Raw genomic sequence first — 22,904 nt, 5'->3', positions numbered from 1 at the left:
CAACCCCTGGAATCACTCGTGAACTTGTTGGTGTCTCAGCAGGGAGGATGAAACACTGAATCCCTTCCCACATTGAGAGCAAATGAATGGCCTCTCCCCTGTGTGAACTCGCTGGTGTATCTGCAGGCTGGATGAGTCAGTGAATCTCTTCCCACACTGAGGGCAGGTGAACGGCCTCTCCCCAGTGTGAACTCGCAGGTGTTTCTGCAAGTTGGATAAGTCATTGAATCCCTTCCCACACTGAGAGCAGGCGAACGGTTTTTCCCCAGTGTGAACTCGCTAGTGTGTCCGTAGGATGGATAATCGAGTGAATCGCTCCCCACACTGAGAGCAGGTGAACGGTTTCTCCCCAGTGTGAACTCGCTGGTGTGTCCGCAAGTTGGATGACTGAGTGAATCCCTCTCCACACTGAGAGCAGGTGAACGGTCTCTCCCCAGTATGAACAAGCTGGTGTGTCCGCAGGTTGGATGACCGAGTGAATCCCTTCCCACACTGAGAGCAGGTGAATGGCCTCTCCCCAGTGTGAACCCGCTGGTGTGTCCGCAGGCTGGATAACTGACTGAATCTCTTCGCACAGTGAGAGCAAGTAAATGGCCTCTCCCCAGTGTGAACTCGCTGGTGTCTCCGCAGGCTGGATGACAAAGTGAATCCCTTCCCACACACCGAACAGGTGAACGGCCTCTCCCCATTGTGACTGCGTCGATGAATTTCCAGATCAGATGGAGCTTTGAATCCCTTCCCACAGTCCCCCCATTTCCACGGTTTCTCCATGGTGTGGGTGTCCTTGTGACTCTCCAGGTTAAACAATCAGTTAAAACTCACACAGAACACAAGTACAGTCTCTCCCCGCTGTGAATGCTGCGATGTATTTTCAGGCTGTGTATCTGGTTAAAGCTTTTTCCTCAGTGCACTGGAACACTCTCAATTGAGTGTGTCTGTGTCTCGGTGCTTTTCCAGTGATGCTGATGTTTAAAATCTTCTGTAGCAGACAGAACAGAGAAACATTTCTCCTTCTAGATTCAATGGCCGATGATATTCGGGTCCTGATGAATTGAGTGAGTCTGTCAGATATTTGGTTTGAGATTTCTGTCTGTAAATCTTCACCTTCTGATATCCTGTAAAAGGAGTTTACAAAAGTCATCACTGTCACTACAGGATAGAAATTCAGAACAGACAGTTCTAGTTTCTGTGGAGCATTCTTTCCTCTCATTCCCCAAAAGCTGTAAATCTCCATCCCACACACTCTCCCTCCATTCTCACTCTGCTGTATCTAATATTCACCCTCCCAATTTTCCTGAAGGTGTTGATTCAGGTTGATTGACAGATCCATGCTCACTGCTTCCTGTCCAGCACAGAAATCATAACTCAAAGCAGCTGCAATCAGTTATTCGCCACATTGAGTCCGCTCAACCATTCATAGAATCATAGAATCTACAGTGCAGGAGGAAGGCATTAGGCCCATCGAGCCTGCACCAACAACAATCCCAACCAGTTCCAATCCCTGTAACCCCCCATATTTACCCTTCGAATCCCCCAACACTAAGGGTCAATTTATCATGGCCAATCAACCCAATCCACGCATCTTTGGATTGTGGGAGGAAACCGGAGCACTGGAGGAAACCCACGCAGAGATCATGCAAACTCCACACAGACAGTGACCCAAGCCAGGAATGGAAGCCAGGTCCGTGACGCTGTGAGACAGCCGTGATAACCACTGAGCCACCGTGCCGCCCAGATGTACCTTAGCACCATTTTCTCCACAGTATCCCCTGGATCCCTTGATATCCCTTGATATCATGGGCGGCACGGTAGCACAGTGGTTAGCACTGCTGCTTCACAGCTCCAGGGACTTGGGTTCGATTCCCGGCTTGGGTCACTGTCTGTGTGGAGTTTGCACATTCTCCTCGTGTCTGCGTGGGTTTCCTCCGGGTGCTCCGGTTTCCTCCCACAGTCCAAAGACGTGCAGGTTAGGTTGATTGGCTATGCTAAAAATTGCCCTTAGTGTCCTGAGATGCGTAGGTTAGAGGGATTAGTGGGTAAATATGTAGGGATATGGGGGTAGGGCCTGGGTGGGATTGTGGTCGGTGCAGATTCGATGGGCCGAATAGCCTCTTTCTGTACTGTAGGGTTTCTATGATTTCTATGATCTTGAATATCTAGAAACCTATCAAACCCTTACTTGAAAATTCTTGATGATGGCTTTACAGTCCTCTGGGGTAAAGAATTCCAAAGCTTCACCAGATCCTTGAGTGAAAAAATCCCATCTCATCTTCGCTTTCTCTCCAAATAAATGTACTTTATTACAGGACCATAAATAAAATCTAATCTGTACAATAGAACAAAACTAGACATATCTCTGTCCTATATTAATTTGTTCCCTTAAATGTCAGCCATCTCCGGTGGAAACCAGCCTTTAAATGTGAACATCAGGAAAGAGACCATCCTTTTAGCCAGACAAATAAATGAGTCAAGCTGAGAGAGCAAAGGATGTCAATGTCTTTAAGAGAGAGAGACCTGGGCCAACCTTTCCAGAGTCTGCAGCCTCCCTGGATTCACTTCCTTCCCCTTCAGTTGCTGCAAGTCCCCAATTTCCCCCAGAATGAGAAAAGAAATGGAAAGGGGGAGAAAAGAAAGTGTTTTACTCACAGATGTTGGCGACAGGAACAAATTTTAGTCTGTCTGAAGCTCCATCTTCAGTCACACAAATCCCCCGCTCTGATTGGCTGGAAGACCTCAGACCTTCCGGTCCTCCAACATTTTTCATTGGCCAGAGCTGGTGAGGGGCAGTGAATCAAAAGCGCGCATGTGCGGATTTTGGGGGAATGCGCATGTGCGGGTGTGGGGCGGGGCCCGGGACAAGGCCGGCGCACTGACCATTGTCTGTCCCGGTCTTCCAGCCTTTCCCATTGGACAACAGCTCAGCGCAACTGGAGGACAAAGTCCCGCCCACCCTCACGTGGAGCCCCGCCCCTCATTGTTCTTCTGCAGGGATTGACCAATGGGACCTCTGGAGGACCGGAAGGACTCTGGTCCTCCAGCCAATCAGAGCTCCCCATTGTCTGAATGCGGAAGTTGGACAATGAACTTGTTCAGCTGCTCATTCCTGTCCAGCAAAGCTGCTGCTGCTTCTCTCTGAATGAAGATTGAGCTTCAGACAGACTCAAACTTCCTCCCGTCGTCAACATCTGTGAGTAAAACACTTTCTTTTCTCTCCCTTTCCATTTCTTCTCTTATTCTGGAGTTGAATTTTTAACTTCCAGGTCACCACTCGCTGCCGAAATAAAAATCATCCTCACATTCTTCATGTCTCTCTAACCAGGTAATACAGTGTGTTCACACATTAGTCTACTCATTTATGTCCAAATGTAACACTTTCTGGGGAAATTGTTGTCTTGCAGGAACTGATGACAAGAAATAGAAGCAGGAGTGGCCACCAGGCCCATCAAGCCTGCCCCACCATTCAATCCGATCATGGCTGATCTATTCTGGCCTCAGCTTCTTTTCTGTGCCATTTCCCCATAGCCCTCCAATCGTCGATTTATCAAATATTTATCCACCTCACTTTAAATACTTCTCATGATCCAGCCTCCACCACCCTTTGGGGCAGAGAATTCCAGAGATTCACCATCCTTTGCGAGAAAAAATTTCTGCGCAACTCGGGTTTAAATGACCGATCCTTTGTCTTGTAGCTTGTTTGTAATCTTCCACTCGTGAAAATATCTCACTATCTCCCCTGTCAAGCCCCCTCAGGATCTTATATGCTTCAATAAAGTCACCCCTTTGACTTCAAAACTTCAATGAGTACAGACTGAGACAATTTATTCTCTCTTGATAGGACCACCCTCTAATCGCAGGAATTAGCCTGGTGAATCTCCTTTGGACTATCTTCAATGTTACTATATCCTTGTTTAGGTCAGGGGGTCAAAAATGTACACAGTATTCCAGGTGAGGCCTCACCAACACTCCGTACAATTGCAACAAAACCTCCCTGTTTTTAAACTCCAATCCCTTCTTACCTATTGTGGGACCTGTTTGCGAGCCTTTTGTGATTCATGTGCAAGAACATCTAGATCCCCCTGTACTTCATTCAACTGCAGCCTCTCTCCATGTAGATAATCTCCCTTTTGATTCCTCCTACTGAAATACATGGCCCTACACTTCCCCACGTTAAACACCATTTGCCAGGTTTTCACCCAGTCACTCAATCTATCTATATCCCGTTGCAGAATCAAAAGATCCTCATCACAACATGTCTGACCACCTATCTTCGAATCATTTGGAAACCTTCCATTCTGTTCCTTCCTTCAGGTCATTAATTGAATAATGAACAATTGCAGACGAAGAACTGATCCCTGTGGTACTCCACTAATTACATCTTTCCACTCTGAAAATGACCCATTTATTCCAATTTTCTGTTTTCTATGTGACGGCCAGTTTTCAATCCATGCTTACACACTTCCTACAATTCCATGGGCTTTTACTTTATGCACCAGCCTCTTATGCGGGACCTTGTCAAATGCCTTTTGGAAATCATAGGATCCCTTGAGTGCAGAAGGATGGCATTTGGATCATCGAGTCTGCACTGACCCTCGAACAGAGCATCTTTCCCAGGTCCTATCCCCATAACCCCACATTTTTAACCACACCAATCCCCCTAATCTATATCTATTGGGACACAAGGGGACAACTTAGCATGGCTAATCAACCTAACCCGCACATCTTTGGACTGTGGGAAGAAACTGGAGCACGCAGAGGAAACCTATGCAGACATGGGGAGAACGTGCAGACTCCACACAGACTGTTACACAAGGCCGGAATTGAACCCGGGTCCCTGGCGCTGTGCTGCTCTATCTAAATAAACTACATCTACAGATTGTGCTCGACCTACTCTTCCTCTTGCATCCTCAAAGAATTCAAGCAAATTTGTCAATCATGATTTATCTTTGATAAAACCATGTTGACGAGTTTGATTATATTCAGCTTTCCTGAATGATTAGCTATTTCCTCTTTGACTCCAGCGTCTTGCCAATAATCGATGTTAAACTAACTGGCCTATAGTTCCCTGCCTTCTGCCTTTCTCCCTTTTTGAACCAGGCTGTTTTCCAATCTTCTGATATCCTCCTGGAATTTAGCGAGTTATGAAAAATTACAACTAAAGTGTCCACTATCTCTTCAGCAACTTCCAGAGAAAGCCTTGTGTGCAGTTTATTGGTTTCTGGTGCTGTGTCCGCCCTTAGCCACTGAAGGGAAAACGAGTGAATCCAGTCTGTACATTCCACACATTGTTAGTCCAGTCAGATAGACATATATCTGTCTGGCAGCCTGCATGGAGATTTCCAGCTCTCTGTGTCCAGGACAGGAAGCAGTGAGCATGGATCTGTCAATCAGCCTCAATCAGCACCTTCAGGAGAATTGGGAGGGTGAATATTAGATACAGCAGAGTGAGAATGGAGGGAGAGTGTGTGGGATGGAGATTTACAGCTTTTGGGGAATGAGAGAGGAAAGAGGTTTCCATAGAAACTCGAATTCTGAAAGACCTGCTGGTTCGATGCATTGATCCCAACAGGCGCCCGACTGCTGCAACTAGCGGAATTTCACAGTGACTTCATTGCAGTGTTAATGTAAGCCTTACATGTGACTAATGAATAAACTTAAAAAAAGGAAATGTCTGTTCTGAATTTCTATCCTGTACTGACAGTGATGACTTTTGTAATCTGCTTTTGCAGGATAACAGAAGGTGAGGATTTTCAGACAGAAATCTCAAACCAAACGTCACATCAAAATCTGACAGTCATTTGATTGATCGGGATCTGAATATCATTGGCCTTTGAATCTAGAAGGAGAAATCTTTTTCTGTTCTGTCTGCTTCAGAATTTTTTTGACATAAATGTGACTGAAAAAGCACCAAGACACAGACACACCAGAGTGAGAGTGTTCCAGTGCACTGAGTGTGGAAAGAGCTTTTACCAGTTCCAGCGCCTGAAAATACATCGCAGCATTCACAGCGGGGAGAGACTGTACCCGTGTTCTGTGTGAGATTTAACTGATTGTTTAACCGGGAGAGTCACAAGGACACCCGCACCATGGAGAAACCGTGGAAATGTGGAGACTGTGGGAAAGGATTCAGTTTTCCATCTCAGCTGGAGATTCATCGGCGCAGTCACACTGGGGAGAGGCCGTTCACCTGCTCTGTGTGTGGGAAGGGATTCACTCAGATAATTGATTTGCAGAGACACCAGCAAGTTCACACTGGGGAGAAATCGTTCACTTGCTCTGAGTGTGGGAAAGGGTTCATTCAGTTATCCACCCTGCGGAGACACCAGCGAGTTCACACTGGGGAGAGACCATTCATCTGCTCTGTGTGTGGGAAGGGATTCACTCAATTATTTCATTTGCAGAACCACCAGCGAGTTCACACTGGGGAGAGACCATTCACTTGCTCTGTGTGTGGGAAAGGATTCAGTGTATCATCAAGCCTGTGGCGACACCAGCAAGTTCACACTGGGGAGAGGCCGTTCTCCTGCTCTGTGTGTGGGAAAGGATTCAGTGTGCCATCAGGCCTGCGGACACACCAGCGGGTTCACACTGGGGAGAGACCGTTCACCTGCACCGTGTGTGGGAAGGGATTCACTCATTCATCCCGACTGCAGAAACACCAGCAAGTCCACAAGTCAGAGTCATACAGTACAGAAGAGGCCTTTCAGCCCATCGAGTCTGCACTGACAAAACTATACTAAATTTACACTCATCCATTTTCCAGCACTTGGCCGATGGAGTTTGAACTGTCAAAACATTCAAGTGCTCATCCATGTGCTTTTTAAAGGTTGTGAGGTTTCCCGCCTCCACTGCCCTCCCAGACAGTGAATTCCAGACTCCCACCACCCTCTGGATAATAACATTTTTCCTCAAATCCCCCAAAACCTCCTGCCCCTCACCTTAAAATGATGCCCCCTCGTTATTGACCCTTCAACTAAGGGGAACAGCTGGTTCCTATCCACCCTGTCCATACCCCTCACAATCTTATACACCTCAATCATGTCCCCCCTCAGCCTTCTCTGCTCTCAAGAAAACAATCCAAGTCTATCTAATCTCTCTTTATAGCTCGGCTGCTCCATCCCAGGCAACATCCTGGTGAATCTCCTCTGCACCCCCTCCAGTGCAATCACATCCTTTCTACAGTGAGACGACCAGTACGAGTGCAAACTGGGGTCAAGCAGGGCTGCGTCATCGCACCAACATTCATCCCCACCTTTCCTGCAGCAACACTCCACCCCAGCACCATGAAGCTCCCCGCTGGAGTCCAGCTGGCCTACTGGACCAGTGGGAAACTTTCAATGTCCGACCCCTCCAGGCCAGAACCAAGACCAGCCCAACCTCAGTCATGGGGCTGCAGTACACCGACCCTAGGGGTGGGGGGAGGTGATGGCCTGGTGGTATTATCGCTGGACTATTAATCCAGAAATCAGCTAATGTGCTGGGGACCTCGATTCGAATCTGGCCACGGCAGATGGTGGAATTTGAATTCAATAAAAGGAATCTGGAATTAAGAATCTACTGGTGACCATGAAACCATTGTCATTGTTTATGGGCGGCACGGTAGCACAGTGGTTAGCACTGCTGCTTCACAGCTCCAGGGACCTGGGTTCGATTCCTGGCTTGGGTCACTGTCTGTGTGGAGTTTGCACATTCTCCTCGTGTCTGCGTGGGTTTCCTCCGGGTGCTCTGGTTTCCTCCCACAGTCCAAAGATGTGCGGGTTAGGTTGATTGGCCAGGTTAAAAATTGCCCCTTAGAGTCCTGAGATGCGTAGGTTAGAGGGATTAGCGGGTAAATATGTGGGGGTAGGGCCTGGGTGGGATTGTGGTCGGTGCAGACTCGATGGGCTGAATGGCCTCCTTCTGCACTGTAGGGTTTCTATGATTTCTATGAATTGCTGGAAAATCCCACCTGGTTCACTAATGTCCTTTCGGGAAGGAAATGTGCCATCCTTACCTGGTCTGGCCTACATGTGACTCCAGAGCCACTGCAATGTGGTTAACTCTCAAATACACTCAGGCAACTAGGGATGGACAATGAATGCTGGCCAGTCAGCGACACCCATGTCCCACAAATGAATAAAAAAAATGCCGATTTGATTTAATTTATTATTGTCACATGTATTGGTATACAGTGAAAAGTATTGTTTCATGCCCGCTATACAGACAGAGCATACCATACATAGGGAAGGAAAGGAGAGGGTGCAGAATGTTACAGTCATAGCTGGGGTGTAGAGAAAGGTCAACTTAATGCGAGGTAGGTCTGTTCAAAAATCTGATGGCAGCAGGGATGAAGCTGTTCTTGAGTCGGTTGGTACGTGTCCTCAGACTTTTGTATCTTTTTCCCAAAGGAAGAAGATGGAAGAGATTATGTCCAGGATGTGTGGAGTCCTTAATAATGCTGGCTGCTTTTCCAAGGCAGTGGGAAGTGTAGACAGTGTCAATGGATAGGAGACTGGTTTGCGTGATGGATTGGGCTTCATTCACAACCTGAGTGTGTCTGTGCGCACACTCAGAGGTTGATCCAGGGCACTTTCACAGTAACTTCATTGCAGCGTGAATGTAAGCCCACTTGTGACACCAATAAATAAGCTTAAGCTTATCTACAAACTATTGTTGACACATTCACTGAGACATATGAGAGAATGGGACTCAGATTAAACATCCGGGAAACAAAGGTTCTCTACCATCCCACTCCTGCTCCCCCTCCCGACCATCAAGATCCACAGTGAGCCCCTGGATAACGTGGATCATTCCCCACACCTCGGGAGCCCCCTGTCGGCACAGGCAGGCATTGACGATGAAATCCAGCATCAACTCCAATGGGCTAGTGCAGGAACAGAGTTCAAAGCCTGAGACCTCAAATCCAGCACCAAGCTCATGGTCGACAGAGCAGCCGTGGTCCCTGCCCTCCTGTATCCATCAGAAACATGGACAATGCACAGCAGACACCTCAAATCTCTGGAGAGATGTCACCAACGTTGCCTCCACAAAATCCTGCAAATCCACTGGCAGGATAGGCTTACCACCGTGAGTGTCCTCTCCCAGGCCAATATCCCCAGTATCGAGGCACTGGTCACACTCAACCAGCTGCGATGGGCGGGCCACATTGTACACAAGCCCCACACAAGACTCCTGAAACAAGTGCTGTACTCCGAGCTCCGCAATGACAAACTGTTGGAGAAAATTCCGAATAGATTTGAGAAATTTTAAACCATGAGGCATTTCAGACACTAACAGAACTACCAGCATTGAGTTAAATGACTAAATCAGACTGAGAAGCTAACAAGGGAACAGTCGACACACATGTGAACACAGTAAGAGATTTAAACAAGTAATTCTGATTTAAACATGAATTTTCTGATTTTAAAATGTATGTTAGCTGTATTTTTAAAAGCAATTGTAAACTTTAGCGAAAGGCAGGCTGCTGCAAGGCATGATGGTACAGGGATACTGACTGACAGGCTACATTCTTCAGAACAATGAAGCCACAGAATGCGCCAACCTTTTCAAGGAAGTTTTTAACAAAGTTTCTAAAGGCAGCTTCATGAATATGATTGATTCACACTGTCCAGATAAGACAGTGTCTTCTCAGACGTGAGAACATGCATTTGTCTGGTTTGGCCAGTGACGGAATAAGAGCCGATTGGAACATTAACTCTGACCTTTGCAGCTAAGCTTCTGGGGTTGCTAAGCAACAAGGGGAAGCAGAGTCAGCAATAGGGGGAGGAAGTGTCCGGATTCTACGGACCAATGAAATCCATTGTGTCAGAGGGTAAAATGCAATTGGTTAAAGTATATGACGTGTAATTAAGGATTGAGTTGTATTGAAAATGATTGGTTTACACCTGATGAAAGGCAGGAGAATTGATATGAAGAATGTATTATTGATCCATCCGAATGATTGTATGTCAGAGTTATGAGATCAGGATGCTTTCCTCGGGTGGATGGAGCTATTACAAGGGGGCATAACTATAGGGTTCGTGGTGGGAGATATAGGAAGGATATCAGAGGTAGGTTCTTTACGCAGAGAGTGGTTGGGGTGTGGAATGGACTGCCTGCAGTGATAGTGGAGTCAGACACTTTAGGAACATTTAAGCGGTTATTGGATAGGCACATGGAGCGCACCAGGATGATAGGGAGTGGGATAGCTTGATCTTGGTTTCAGATAAAGCTCGGCACAACATCATGGGCCGAAGGGCCTGTTCTGTGCTGTACTGTTCTATGTTCTATCTATGTTCTATGCTTGTCTTCTAGAGCAGGATTAACACTGTCCAATAATTTCTCCCTTCAATCAGTGGTCAAGTAAAAGATATGTCTTTAAACTGGGACACTGGCTTTCATGAGTCTTTGTATTGTCTGAAGGTTTTGGCGATACCTGGTCTCCAGCGGTAACGTACCCAGTGTGTTTTGGGGAATGAACTCAGAAGAATCATTCAACACTCAAGCCTGATTCAATTGACAAACAGTTTATTGAGTTACGCCAGTGGGGAGAAGTATGCCTGTCTGGAGACAATACACATCTCTTTAACCTGTGCTTAATGCTCTCTCCACTCACATTGTCTGTATCTTTAAGACCTGGTTGGCTGTAGAGATTCGCATTCTAATCAGTATTCTGTAACTTGATTTTGTGTCTGTGCCCTGTTTGAGAGCAGATATCCACTCCATCTGACGAAGGAGCAGCGCTCTGAAAGCTAATGGCATTGGCGACCAAATAAACCTGTTGGACTTTAACCTGGTGTTGTTAAAACTCTTACTATGGGGAGAAGCCACAGGGGCTGACCATGTACAACTCCACCCCACAAGGAAAATCATCAATTCTTATACAGTTACTCAGCTCATCCCAGCTGGACACAATCCAATCAGAATGGTTATAGATTACATACATTATATATAGGTCCAATCAATTAGTATCTGGGCATCATGGGGCTTTGTGATGATCTCATGAACAGATAGGTGCCCCCATCATGATGTTTTCCAGACCCCCTTATCTACCATCCCTGGGCTTTCTTTGTACATCGACTCTCTTAGTTTGAAAAGGGTGGATTAAAAGTTCTCAAATGGATATTGGTGCCCTTCCTTTGTTTTAATCGAACAACCACACAGTCTGGGAATCATTTCATAAGAACATAAGAAATAGGAGCAGGAGTAGGCCATCTAGCCCCTCGAGCCTGCCCCGCCATTCAATAAGATCATGGCTGATCTGAAGTGGATCAGTTCCACTTACCCGCCTGATCCCTATAACCCCTGATTCCCTTACCGATCAGGAATCCATCTATCCGTGATTTAAACATATTCAACGAGGTAGCCTCCACCACTTCAGTGGGCAGAGAATTCCAGAGATTCACCACCCTCTGAAAGAAGAAGTTCCTCCTCAACTCTGTCCTAAACTGACCCCCCTTTATTTTGAGGCTGTGCCCTCTGGTTCTAGTTTCCTTTCTAAGTGGAAAGAATCTCTCCATCTCTACCCTATCCAGCCCCTTCATTATCTTATAGGTCTCTATAACATCTCCCCTCAGCCTTCCAAATTCCAACGAATACAAACCCAATCTGCTCAGTCTCTCCTCATAATCAACACCCTTCATCTCTGGTATCAACCTGGTGAACCTTCTCTGCACTCCCTCCAAGGCCAATATATCCTTCCGCAAATAAGGGGACCAATACTGCACACAGTATTCCAGCTGCGGCCTCACCAATGCCCTGTACAGATGCAGCAAGACATCCCTGCTTTTATATTCTATCCCCCTTGCGATATATCTATTCCTATTTATAATCTCTCCTTTTAAAATCTTTCCTTCAGTATCCAATTTCCTTTTCATTGTGTTAATTGCATCAGGAATAAATCTTTGGACCTGACAGGAGGTTTAACCCAAGATCAATCCAACACAGGATTGGTCAGAATCATTTCATATGTCCCAAATTTTAAATAACTATTACAAATTAAAACTCTCATTCTCACATGTGTGAATTTATCCGGATTAACATTCCCACATGTTTAGTAAAATGTCCTGGAAACATATCCCTGGCCAGTAAATATGGGTCCAGGTTCATAACTTTTGAAAAAAAAGTTTTATTAATCACACTTCCATTTTAAAGTCCGTTTGATTTAAATCACAGACACAAAACCTCAAAGCTTGAAGCGTTCAACACACAAATATCATACATACACAAGCAGAGAATCTTAGCATGTGCTTTACAACAACAATAACCAAAATTAATTCCTTAAGCGTTCTTGTGGTTCTGTTTTTAAACTTCCAGAAATGCCTTTAATTAAATACTCAAGATAAGGTTAATTCTCCAGAAAGATAAACCTTAACAAATGTAGCCCAAAACAATGATAAAACACATCGACAAACATCCACATAAAACAAGAGATGGGTGAGATCCTAAATGAATATTTCTCATCAGTATTTACTGTTGAGAAAAGCATGGATGTTTAGGGAACTCGGGGAAATAAATAGTGACGTCCTGAGGAGTGTACATATCACAGAGAAGGAGGTGCTGGAAATTTTAAAGTGCATCAAGGTAGATAAATCCCTGGGATCTGATGAAGTGTATCCCAGGTCACTTTGGGAGACGAGGGAGAAAATTGTGGGTCCCCGAGCAGAGATATTTGAATAATCGATAATCACAGGTGAGGTGCCTGGAGATTGGAGGGTGGAAAATGTTGTGCCTTTGTTTAAAAAGGGCTGCAGAGAAAAGCCTGGGAACTACAGGCCAGTGAGCCTCACATCTGGGTAAGTTGTTTGAAGGTATTTTGAGAGGATCTAATCAAGTCTTAAAGATACAGACACTGTGAGTGGAGAGAGGGCTAAGCACAGGTTAAAGAGATGTGTATTGTCTCCAGACAGGACAGTTAGTGAGATTTTGCAAGCCCAGGCAAGTCGTAGGGGTTACAGATAGTGTGACATGAACCCAAGATCCCGGTTGAGGACGTCCTCATGTGTGCGGAACTTGGCTATCAGTCTCAGGGGAGGTCCCAGAGGATTGGAGAGTAGCCAATTTTGTTCCTTTGTTTAAGAAGGGTAGCAAGAATAATCCAGGTAATTACAGGCCGGTGAGCCTTACATCAGTGGTCGGGAAATTACTGGAGAGGATTCTTCAAGACAGCATTTATTCCCACTTGGAAATAAGTGGACGTATTAGTGAGAGTCAACATGGTTTTGTGAAGGGGAGGTCGTGTCTCACTAACTTGATCGAGTTTTTCGAGGAAGTGACGAAGATGATTGATGAGGATAGGGCAGTGGATGTTGTCTGCATGGACTTCAGTAAAGCCTTTGACAAGGTCCCTCATGGCAGACTGGTGCAGAAGGTAAAGTTGCATGGGATCAGAGGTGAGCTGGCTACGTGGATACAAAACTGCTCGGTCAAAGACAGAGGGTGGCAGTGGAAGGGTGCATTTCTGAATGGAGGACTGTGACAAGTGGCGTCCCTCAGGGATCAGTGCTGGGACCTTTGCTGTTTGTTATATATATATATATAAATGATTTGGAGGAAAATGTAACTGGATTGATTCGTAAGTTTGCAGATGACACAAAGGTTAGTGGATTTCCAGATAGCGATGAGGACCATCAGAGGATACAGCAGGATATAGATCAGTTGGAGACTTGGGTGGAGAGGTGGCAGATGGAGTTTAATCCGGACAAATGTGAGATAATGCATTTTGGAAGGTGTAATCCAAAAAGGAAATGTACAGTAAATGGCAGAACCCTTAAAATAGGTCAAGGGACCTGGGTGTACAGGTACACAGGTCACTGAGAGTGGCAATGCAGGTGGAGAAGGTAGTCAAGAAGGCATACGGCATGCTTGCCTTCATCAGCCGGGGCATTGAGTTTAAAAATTGGAAAGTCATGTTGCAGCTTTATAGAAGCTTAGTTCGGCTGTACTTGGAATATAGTGTTCAATTCTGGTCGCCACACTACCAGAAGGATATGGAGGCTTTGGAGAGGGTACAGAAAAGATTTACCAGGATGTTGCCTGATATGGAGGGCATTAGCTATGAGGAGAGGTTGGAGAAACGTGGTTTGTTCTCACTGGAACAGCGGAGTTGAGGGGTGACCTGATAGAAGTTTACAAGATTATGAGAGGCATGGTCAGAGTTCATGCCACACCATATAATTATGCCGCACTATATTCCAAGTGTGGCCTAATTAAGGTTCCATAAAGCTGCAACATGATTTGCCAATTTTTACATTCAATGCCCCAGCGATGAAGGCAAGCATGCCGTATGCCTTCTTGACTACCTTCTCCAACTGTGTTGCCACTTTCAATGACCTGTGTACCTGTACACCCAGATCCCTCTGCCTATCAATACCCTGCAGGGTTCTGCCATTTACTGTATATTTCCTATCTGTATTAGACCTTCCAACATGCATTACCTCACATTTATCCAGATTAAACTCCATCTGCCATTTCTCCACCCAACTGATGTATATCCTGCTGTATCCTCTGATGGTCCTCGCTATCCGCAAATCCAACAACCTTTGTGTCGTCCACATTTTCCTCCAAATCATTTATATATATTACAAACAGCAAAGGTCCCAGCACTGATCCCTGAGGGACGCCACTAGTCACAGCCCTCCATTCAGAAACGCATCGTTTCACTGCTACCCTCTGTCTTCTGCTGACTAAATATTTCTGAACTTCCTAACACCCGGTCACTCTGAGATCCTTGTGACATTTGATTCAAAGAACATCAGCTCATGAGACCGGCCAGTCCAGCATAAAGAAACCCTCTGACCCTCCCCATTGACCAACTGTGAGAATGAACAAAATGCAGTCCTGGATGCAACTGAGAGCAGAAACAATAACAGCAGAATCCAACCCCTGGAATCACTCGTGAACTTGTTGGTGTCTCAGCAGCTGGGATGAAACTGTGAATCCCTTCCCACACTGAGAGCAGGTGAATGGTTTCTCCCCAGTGTGAACTCGCTGGTGTATCCGCAGGTCAGATGACTGAGTGAATCCCTTCCCACACTGAGAGCAGGTGAATGGTTTCTCCACAGTGTGAACACGCTGGTGTTTCTGCAGGTAGGCTGACAAAGTGAATCCTTTCCCACACTGAGAGCAGGTGAACGGCCTCTCCCCTGTGTGACGTCGCTGGTGTCTCTGCAGGTCGGCTGACTGAGTGAATTCCTGCCCACACTGGGAGCAGGTGAATGGTCTCTCCCCGGTGTGAATTCGCTGGTGTGACTGCAGGTTGGATGACTGAGTGAATCCCTCCCCACACTGAGAGCAGGTGAACGGTCTTTCCCCAGTGTGAACTCGCTGGTGTGTCCGCAGGTGGGATGACTGAGTAAATCCCTCCCCACACTGAGAGCAGGTGAATGGTCTCTCCCCAGTGTGAACTCGCTGGTGTCTCTGCAGGTGGGATGACTGAGTGAATCCCTTCCCACACTGAGAGCAGGTGAATGGCCTCTCCCCAGTGTGAACTCGCTGGTGTCTCTGCAGATGGTCTGACCGAGTGAATCCCTCCCCACACTGGGAGCATGTGAACGGCCTCTCTCCAGTGTGAACTCGCTGGTGTACCTGCAGGCTGGATGACTGAATGAACCCCTCCCCACACTGAGAGCAGGTGAATGGTCTCTCCCCAGTGTGAACTCGCTGGTGCATCTGTAAGCTGGATAAATGATTAAATCCCTTCTTACACTGAGAGCAGATGAATGGCTTCTCCCCAGTATGGCTGCGCCGATGAATTTCCAGCTTAGATGGGGCTCCGTATCCCTTCCCACAGTCCACACATTTCCATGGTTTCTCCATGGTGCAGGTGATCTTGCCTCAGTTGCAGCCTTGTCCACACACAGAATACGGGTACAGTCTCTCCCAGCTGCGAATGGTGTGATATTTATTCAGGCTGTGTAACTGGTTAAAGCTCTTTAGTCAGTGCACTGGAACACTGTTGGTGCTTTTCCAGTCACACTGATGTTTGAAATCTTTTCAAATCAACAGACCGGACAACCATTTCTCCTTCTAAATTTAAAGGCCAATGATATTCAGCTCCCAAGGAATATGACTCTGTTAGGTCTCGACATGACTTTTGAGATTTCTGCCTGTGATTCCTCTTTCAGCATCCTGTAAAACGAGTTTACATAAGTCATCAGTGTCAGAACATAAATTCAGAACAGACAATTCTAGTTTCTATGGAGCATTCTTTCCTCTCTCATTCCCCAAAAGCTGTGAATCTCCATCCCACACACTCTCCCTCCATTCTCACTCTGCTGTATCTAATATCCACCCTCCCAATTCTCCTGAAGGTGCTGATTGAGGCTGATTGACAGATCCATGCTCACTGCCTCCACTCCAGCACATAGAAATCATAAGAAATAGAAGCAACAGTTGGCCATTCAGCCCATCGAATTGCCACAAGCATTCAGTGAGAATTGGCCGATCTACCTCAGCACCATTTCCCACGCTATCCCCCAGATCACTCGATGTCTTCAATATCTCAAAACCTATCAATCTCCGGCTTGAAATTTATCGATGACTGAGGCTTCACAGTCCTCTGGGGTAGCATAATTCCAAAACTACACCACATACTTGAGTGAGGAAATCCCTCCTCATCTTAACTTTCACTCCATTTCCCTACCTGTTTCCCATAACGCTTGACACCTTTATCAATCAAAAATCAGTTTAACTCACCCTGGAATATATTCAATGGTCCTCACCCTCCACTGATCCCTGTGGAGAAGAAATCCAAACACTAATGACTCTAATAGGCAAGTGATGAATGACTGGAAATATCTAAGGTAGCTACAGTACAATATTAATCTGTCTGAAGCTCAATCTTCATTCAGAGAGAGAGGAGCAATTTTGCTGGGCAACAATGGAGGAAGCTCCATGCGGCCATGTATCAATTCATAAGGTTGAGCAGCTGGGAGTGATTGACTTTTTCCATACATATTTGTGAACTTTTGTAATGTGAATCAACTGAACTTTTTTATATTCAGTTTTGTGTATTGAGATTTATTAAAATTGAATTCATTAAAAAAAAACAAGCCCGGACTCTGATTGGCTGGAGGACCAGCACCCATCCGGTCCTCCACGCGTTGCCATTGGTCAACCTGCCACATGTGGACAATGAGGGGGCGGAACCCGAGCCCACGTGGGGGTGGGCGGGGCTTTGACCGCCAGCCGCACTGAGCTGGTGTCCAATCCGCAGTGTGCTGCTTCTGTAACCAGTGATATTGCTGCCAATGGGACACTGTGTGCTGGGAACGCCCCTCTGAGTCATTGTGATGGCACAATGGAGCCCTGCCTGAATCAGCCAATAGCAATCACTCTGCTCCACGGTGACGTCTCCGTGTTCTGGCGCGCGGACCCGGGAGCCCCGCCCCCACCCATTGTTCCCCCAGTCTGTACATTCCACACATTGTTCGTCCAGTCAGATAGACATATATCTGTCTGGCAGCCTGCATGGAGATTTCCAGCTCTCTGTGTCCAGGACAGGAGTAAGACGTCTCACAACACCAGGTTAAAGTCCAACAGGTTTATTTGGTAGCAAATACCACTAGCTTTCGGAGTGCTGCCCCATCATCAGGTGGAGTGGAGAAATACTCACAAACAGGGCATACAGAGACACAAACTCAATTTACAGAACAATGATTGGAATGCAGTCTTTACAGATAATCAAGTCTTAAAGGTACAAACAATGTGAATGGAGGGAGCATTAAGCACTGGAGATCACATGGTCTGGAATGGGGGGGTGGGGGTAAGTTAATAGGTTGTAATGAACAAAGCATCGTAGCTGTGAGGGACAGCTCGGTGGATAGGATATTGGTATGTAGATAGGCTGGAAAATTGGGCGGGGATCCTGGATTCAGGATTCAATCCTGGACCGGGGAGCGGCGCGGGCTTGGGGGGCCGAAGGGCCTGTTCCTGTGCTGTATTGTTCTTTGTTCTTGTTCTTTGTAAAGAGATGTGTATTGTCTCCAGATAGGACAGCCAGTGAGATTCTGCAAGTCCAGACAAGCTGTGGAGGTTACAGATAGTGTGACATGAACCCAAGATCCCGGTTGAGACCGTCCTCATGTGTGCGGAACTTGGCGATCAGTTTCTGCTCATCCAGGACAGGAAGCAGTGAGCATGGATCTGTCTGGAGAACGGGGTAAGGGTTTGCTCTGCAGAGAGCCTGCATTGAATCAGTGGCCCGAATGGCCCCATTCCAAGCCCTGATGTCTGACTGATCTAAAGAGAGAAATTTCAGCTGCTCCAGTTTCTCCAACTAACTGAATTGCCTCATCATAGAATCGTACAATGCAGAAAAGGCCCTTCAGCCCATCGAGTCTGCACCGACACGCAAGAAACGTCTGACTTCCCACCTAATCCCATTTACCAGCACCTGGCCCATAGCCTTAACTGTTCTGACTTGCTGTGGTAAACCACCGTTAGCTTATTACCTGTACATGTGACATGCCTGGACACATCCCTGCCGGCCCTACCTGAGACTCCTCCCCCCGCCCCCCCCGCCCCCGGGTCCAGGTATAAAGGTGACTGCTCTCCACCCCCCTGCCTCAGTCTGTACCAGTTCATCGGCCTGAGTGTGCTCCAAGTCTTTTGCCAATAAAAGCATATTTGTTCTTGCATACAAACTAGTCTTTGCTTGATTGAAGGTGCATCAATTTTATGAGCAAATGTTTTGGGATGGAGCAGATACTAAAACCTGACAGACTCGAACTGGACCCTCAGCTTCGATCACTGGCTGCGCTGTTTCAAATCTTTCCTCACCTCCTCCTCCGTCGTCCGGACCGAAACCGACAAGCTACATGTGCTCCACGCCTGGGTAAGTGATCAAGTATTCGCGATGATTAGAGACGCTGAAACTTACAAGGATGCGATTGAACTTTTAAAAGGCCAGTACAACAAACAGTCTAATGAAATCTACGCCAGACATCTTCTGGCTACTCGCAGACAACAGCCAGGAGAATCGGGTGATCAATTCCTGCGTGCGTTGCGAGCACTTGGCAGGGCCTGCAACTGCAAGGCCGTAACAGCCACCCAAAACACTGAGGACTTAATCAGAGATGCCTATGTCACAGGTATCAGGTCAAACTATATCCGACAACGACTGCTGGAACAGGATGGGCTGGACCTACAAAAGATTGTGGCACTTGCCGACTCATTAGAGGTGGCCTTCTGTAATCTTGAGGCCTACACCCCCGACCACGGGGGCGCATCGTGGACACTGCGGCCGCCGCCACCTCTGTACTCAGGAGGGCCGCAGGCCTACACCACACCACGTCCCACCAATGACCCGACCGCTGCGGCAGTCTCCGGAGGCCCGAAGTGCGACTTCTGCGGCCTGGGGAAGCACCCCCGACAATGCAGCTCGGCGAAGGATGCGATCTGCTCCGGGTGTGGAAAGAAGGGCCATTGCGTGATGGTATGCAGAGCAAAATCGACCTCCAAGCCCAGTAGCGCCGTGTGTGACCCGTGGGAGCCGCCGGTAGCCGCGTGTGAGCCATGCGGGCCGCCATCTTGGACGCCATCAGCCGCGTGTGGGCCGCTATCTTGGACGCCATCAGTCGTGTGTGGGCCGTGCAGGCCGCCATCTTGGACACCGTCAGCCGCGTGCGGCTACTCGCAAAATCCAACGGTGGCTTCGATTACGCTGGACCAATCCTGGCCTCACCAACTCGCCAGGTCCATGATGGACATCGAGGTAAACGGTCGCACTACAAACTGTTTGTTTGACTGTGGGAGTACGGAGAGCTTTATTCACCCTAACACAGTGAGTCACTACACCCTTTCAGTACTACCAGTGAAGCAAACGATCTCCATGACTTCAAAGTCCCACTCGGTGGATGGCCTCGGGTACTGCGTGGCGACCCTGACTACGGGGCACAGTGCACAAAAATTTCAGGCTCCTCGTGCTGCCACAACTCTGCGCTGCCGTACTCCTGGGGTTAGATTTCCTGAGTCACCTTAAGAGCATCACCATGGAGTAGAATGGGCCTTTCCCCCCGCTCTCCGTTTGCAATCCCCAGTTCTTAGATCGCCCACCGTGCACCACCTGCAGCCTCTCGACCCTTAAAGTCGCCCCTCCCTCACTGTTTGAAAATCTCACCCCCGATTGCAAGCCCATCGCCACCAAGAACAGACGGTACAGTGCTGGAGACAGAGCTTTTATCAGGTCCGAAGTGCAACGGCTCCTAGGGGAGGGGATCATTGAGGCCAGTACCAGCCCCTGGAGAGCCCAAGTAGTAGTTGTTAAAACTGGGGAGAAACATCGAATGGTCATTGACTACAGTCAGACCATTAACCGATACAGGCAGCTGGACGCGTACCCCCTTCCCCGCATATCTGACATGGTTAATCAAATTGCGCAATATCGGGTGTTCTCCACCATTGATGTTTTGTGTCTTAGGCTGCCCTCCAGGGGAAGACTTTGGGGAATGAGAGAGAAAAGAATGTTCCATAGAAACTAGAACCTGTCTGTTCTGAATTTCTATCCTGTACTGACACTGATGACTTTTGTAAATTCCTTTTGCAAGATATCAGAAGGTGAAGATTTAAAGACGAATATCAAACCAAACTTCACATCAAAATCTAACATAGTCACTCAGTTCATTGGGGCCTGAATATCATCGACCTTTGAGTCTAGAATGGAAATGTTTCTCTGCTCTGTCTGCTTCAGGAGATTTTAAACATCAGTGTGACTGGAAAAGCACCGAGACACACACACACTGAAACATGAACACACCTGAGTGACTGTGGAAAGAACTTTAACCAGTTAAACAGCCTGAAAATACATTGCAGCAGAGAGACCGCACCCATGTTATGTTGTAACTGAACTGATTGTCAAACCCGCACCATGGAGAAATTGTGTAAATGTGGGGACTGTGGGAAAGGATTCAGGTTCCCATCTGCACTGGAAACTCATCGGCGCAGTCACACTGGGGAGAGAACATTCACCTGCTGTGTGTGTGGGAAGGGATTCACTCAGTTATCCCATTTACAATTACACCAGGCAGTTCACAGTGGGGAGAGGCCATTCACCTGCTCTGTGTGTGGGAAGGGATCCACTCAGTTGCCCAACCTGTTGAGCCACAAGGTCACTCACACCCAAGACAGACCCTTTCAATGCTCTGACTGTGGGAGTGGCTTCAAAAGCTCTTGGGAACTGATGGTCCACCAACCCATTCACACTGACGAGAGACCGTTTAGCTGCTCTCACTGCTCAAAGAGGTTTAGGAGGTCATCCACACGGCGGAGACACCAGCGAGTTCACACCGGGGAGAGACCGTTCACCTGCTTTGTGTGTGGGAAGGGATTCAATCGGTCATCCAACCTGCAGAGACACCAGCAAGTTCACAAGTGATTACAGGGGTTGGATTCTTTCTCCAATCTTTCTCTTTCCCCTCCCTTTTCCCCCCCCCCCTTCCCCCCCCCCTTCCCCCCCCCCCCTTCCCCCCCCCTTCCCCCCCCCCCCTTCCCCCCCCCCCCCTTCCCCCCCCCCCCCTTCCCCCCCCCCCCCCCCCCCCCGCAGGGTGAATGAATCTCTGAATCCCTTCCCACACTGTGAGCAGGTGACTAGCCTCTCCTCAGTGTGAATTCACTGGTGTCTCAGCAGATTCGATGAATGATTGAATCCCTTCCCACAAGTGCAGCATATGAACGGTCTCTCCCCGGTGTGACTGTGTCGATGAGATTCCACCTCAGACGGGGCTCTGAATCCCTTCCCACAGTCTCCACATTTCCATGGTTTCTCCATAGTGTCTGAGTCCTTGTGTCTCTCCACAATCAGTGCACTGGAACACTCTGATACGGGTGTGAGAATCTCAGTGCTTTTCCACTCACACTGGTGTTAAAAAGGCTGATGATTTTCATGTCCTTATGAATCAAGTGACTCTTTTGAGATTTCCATTTTCCAAACCTCTCCTTCCAATATCCACTGAAAGGAGTTTACAAAAATCATCACTGTCAGCACATGATAGAAATTCAAAACAGACAATTGTAGTTTCTATGGAACATTCTTTAAATCTCCACCCACGCCCCTCACACATACACTCTCTCTCTCTCATTCCATTTAGCATTCTGCAGCACGGTGGCACAGTGGTTAGCACTGCTGCCTCACAGTGCCAGGGACCCGGGTTCGACTTCCGGCTTGGGTCACTGTCTGTGTTTGCACGTTCTCCCCGTGTCTGCATGAGTTTCCTCCCTCATTCTGAAAGACGTGCTGGTTCGGTGCATTGACCCGAACAGGTGCCGGAGTGTGACAACTAGGGGAATTTCACACTAACTTCATTGCAGTGTTAATATAAGCCTTACTTGTGACTATTAAATAAACTTTAAACTTTAATATACACTACCCAATTCCCCTGAAGGTGCTAATTAATGCTGATCGACACTCACCATTTCATGTTCCTGACAGATCGTAAGAAATAGTTAGAAATTCAGCCCACCAAGCTGTTCAATTGAATTCTTCTTATTCATTTATGGGACATGGATGTCGCTGGCTGGCCAGCATTTATTACCCATCCCTAGTTGCCATTGGAGGGCAGTTGAGAGTCAACCACATTGTTGTGGCTTTGGAGTCACATGTTGGCCAGACCAAGTGTGAGGTATTGCACTTTGGAAGGACAAACCAAGGTAGAACATACAAGGTAAATGGTCGGCACTGAAGAGTGCAGTAGAACGGAGGGATCTGGGAATACAGATACATAATTTCCTAAAAGTGGCGCCACAGGTAGATAGGGTCATAAAGAGTGCTTTTGGTACATTGGCCTTTATAAATCAAAGTATCGAGTATGAGAGTTGGAGTGTCATGGTGAGGTTGTATAAGACATTGGTGAGGCCGAATTTAGAGTATTGTGTGCAGTTTTGGTCACCTAATTACAGGAAGGATATTAATAAGGTTGAAAGAGTGCAGAGAA

General features: G+C 47.3%; 2 protein-coding genes across 2 annotated transcripts; one reads left to right on the top strand and one right to left on the bottom strand.

Moving 5' to 3' along the window:
• Positions 1-12: 12 nt before the first annotated feature.
• On the bottom strand, positions 13-16,047 carry LOC144487751 (uncharacterized). The gene is given in 4 exon segments (XM_078205826.1): positions 13-774; positions 8,797-8,860; positions 9,014-9,207; positions 14,878-16,047. Coding segments are annotated over 4 exon segments (1,935 nt in total). The 5' UTR covers positions 15,793-16,047.
• Positions 3,108-7,544, top strand: LOC144487755 (uncharacterized). Its single transcript, XM_078205832.1, has 2 exons — positions 3,108-3,187; positions 5,727-7,544. The coding sequence occupies exon 2, from the start codon at positions 6,084-6,086 to the stop codon at positions 6,735-6,737; it is 654 nt and encodes a 217-aa protein (XP_078061958.1). The 5' UTR covers positions 3,108-3,187; positions 5,727-6,083; the 3' UTR covers positions 6,738-7,544.
• Positions 16,048-22,904: the final 6,857 nt, after the last annotated feature.

This window comes from Mustelus asterias, unplaced genomic scaffold (assembly GCF_964213995.1).
Source record: "Mustelus asterias unplaced genomic scaffold, sMusAst1.hap1.1 HAP1_SCAFFOLD_1019, whole genome shotgun sequence".
NCBI lineage: Eukaryota > Metazoa > Chordata > Chondrichthyes > Carcharhiniformes > Triakidae > Mustelus > Mustelus asterias.
This window is presented reverse-complemented; position numbering and strand designations above follow the sequence as displayed.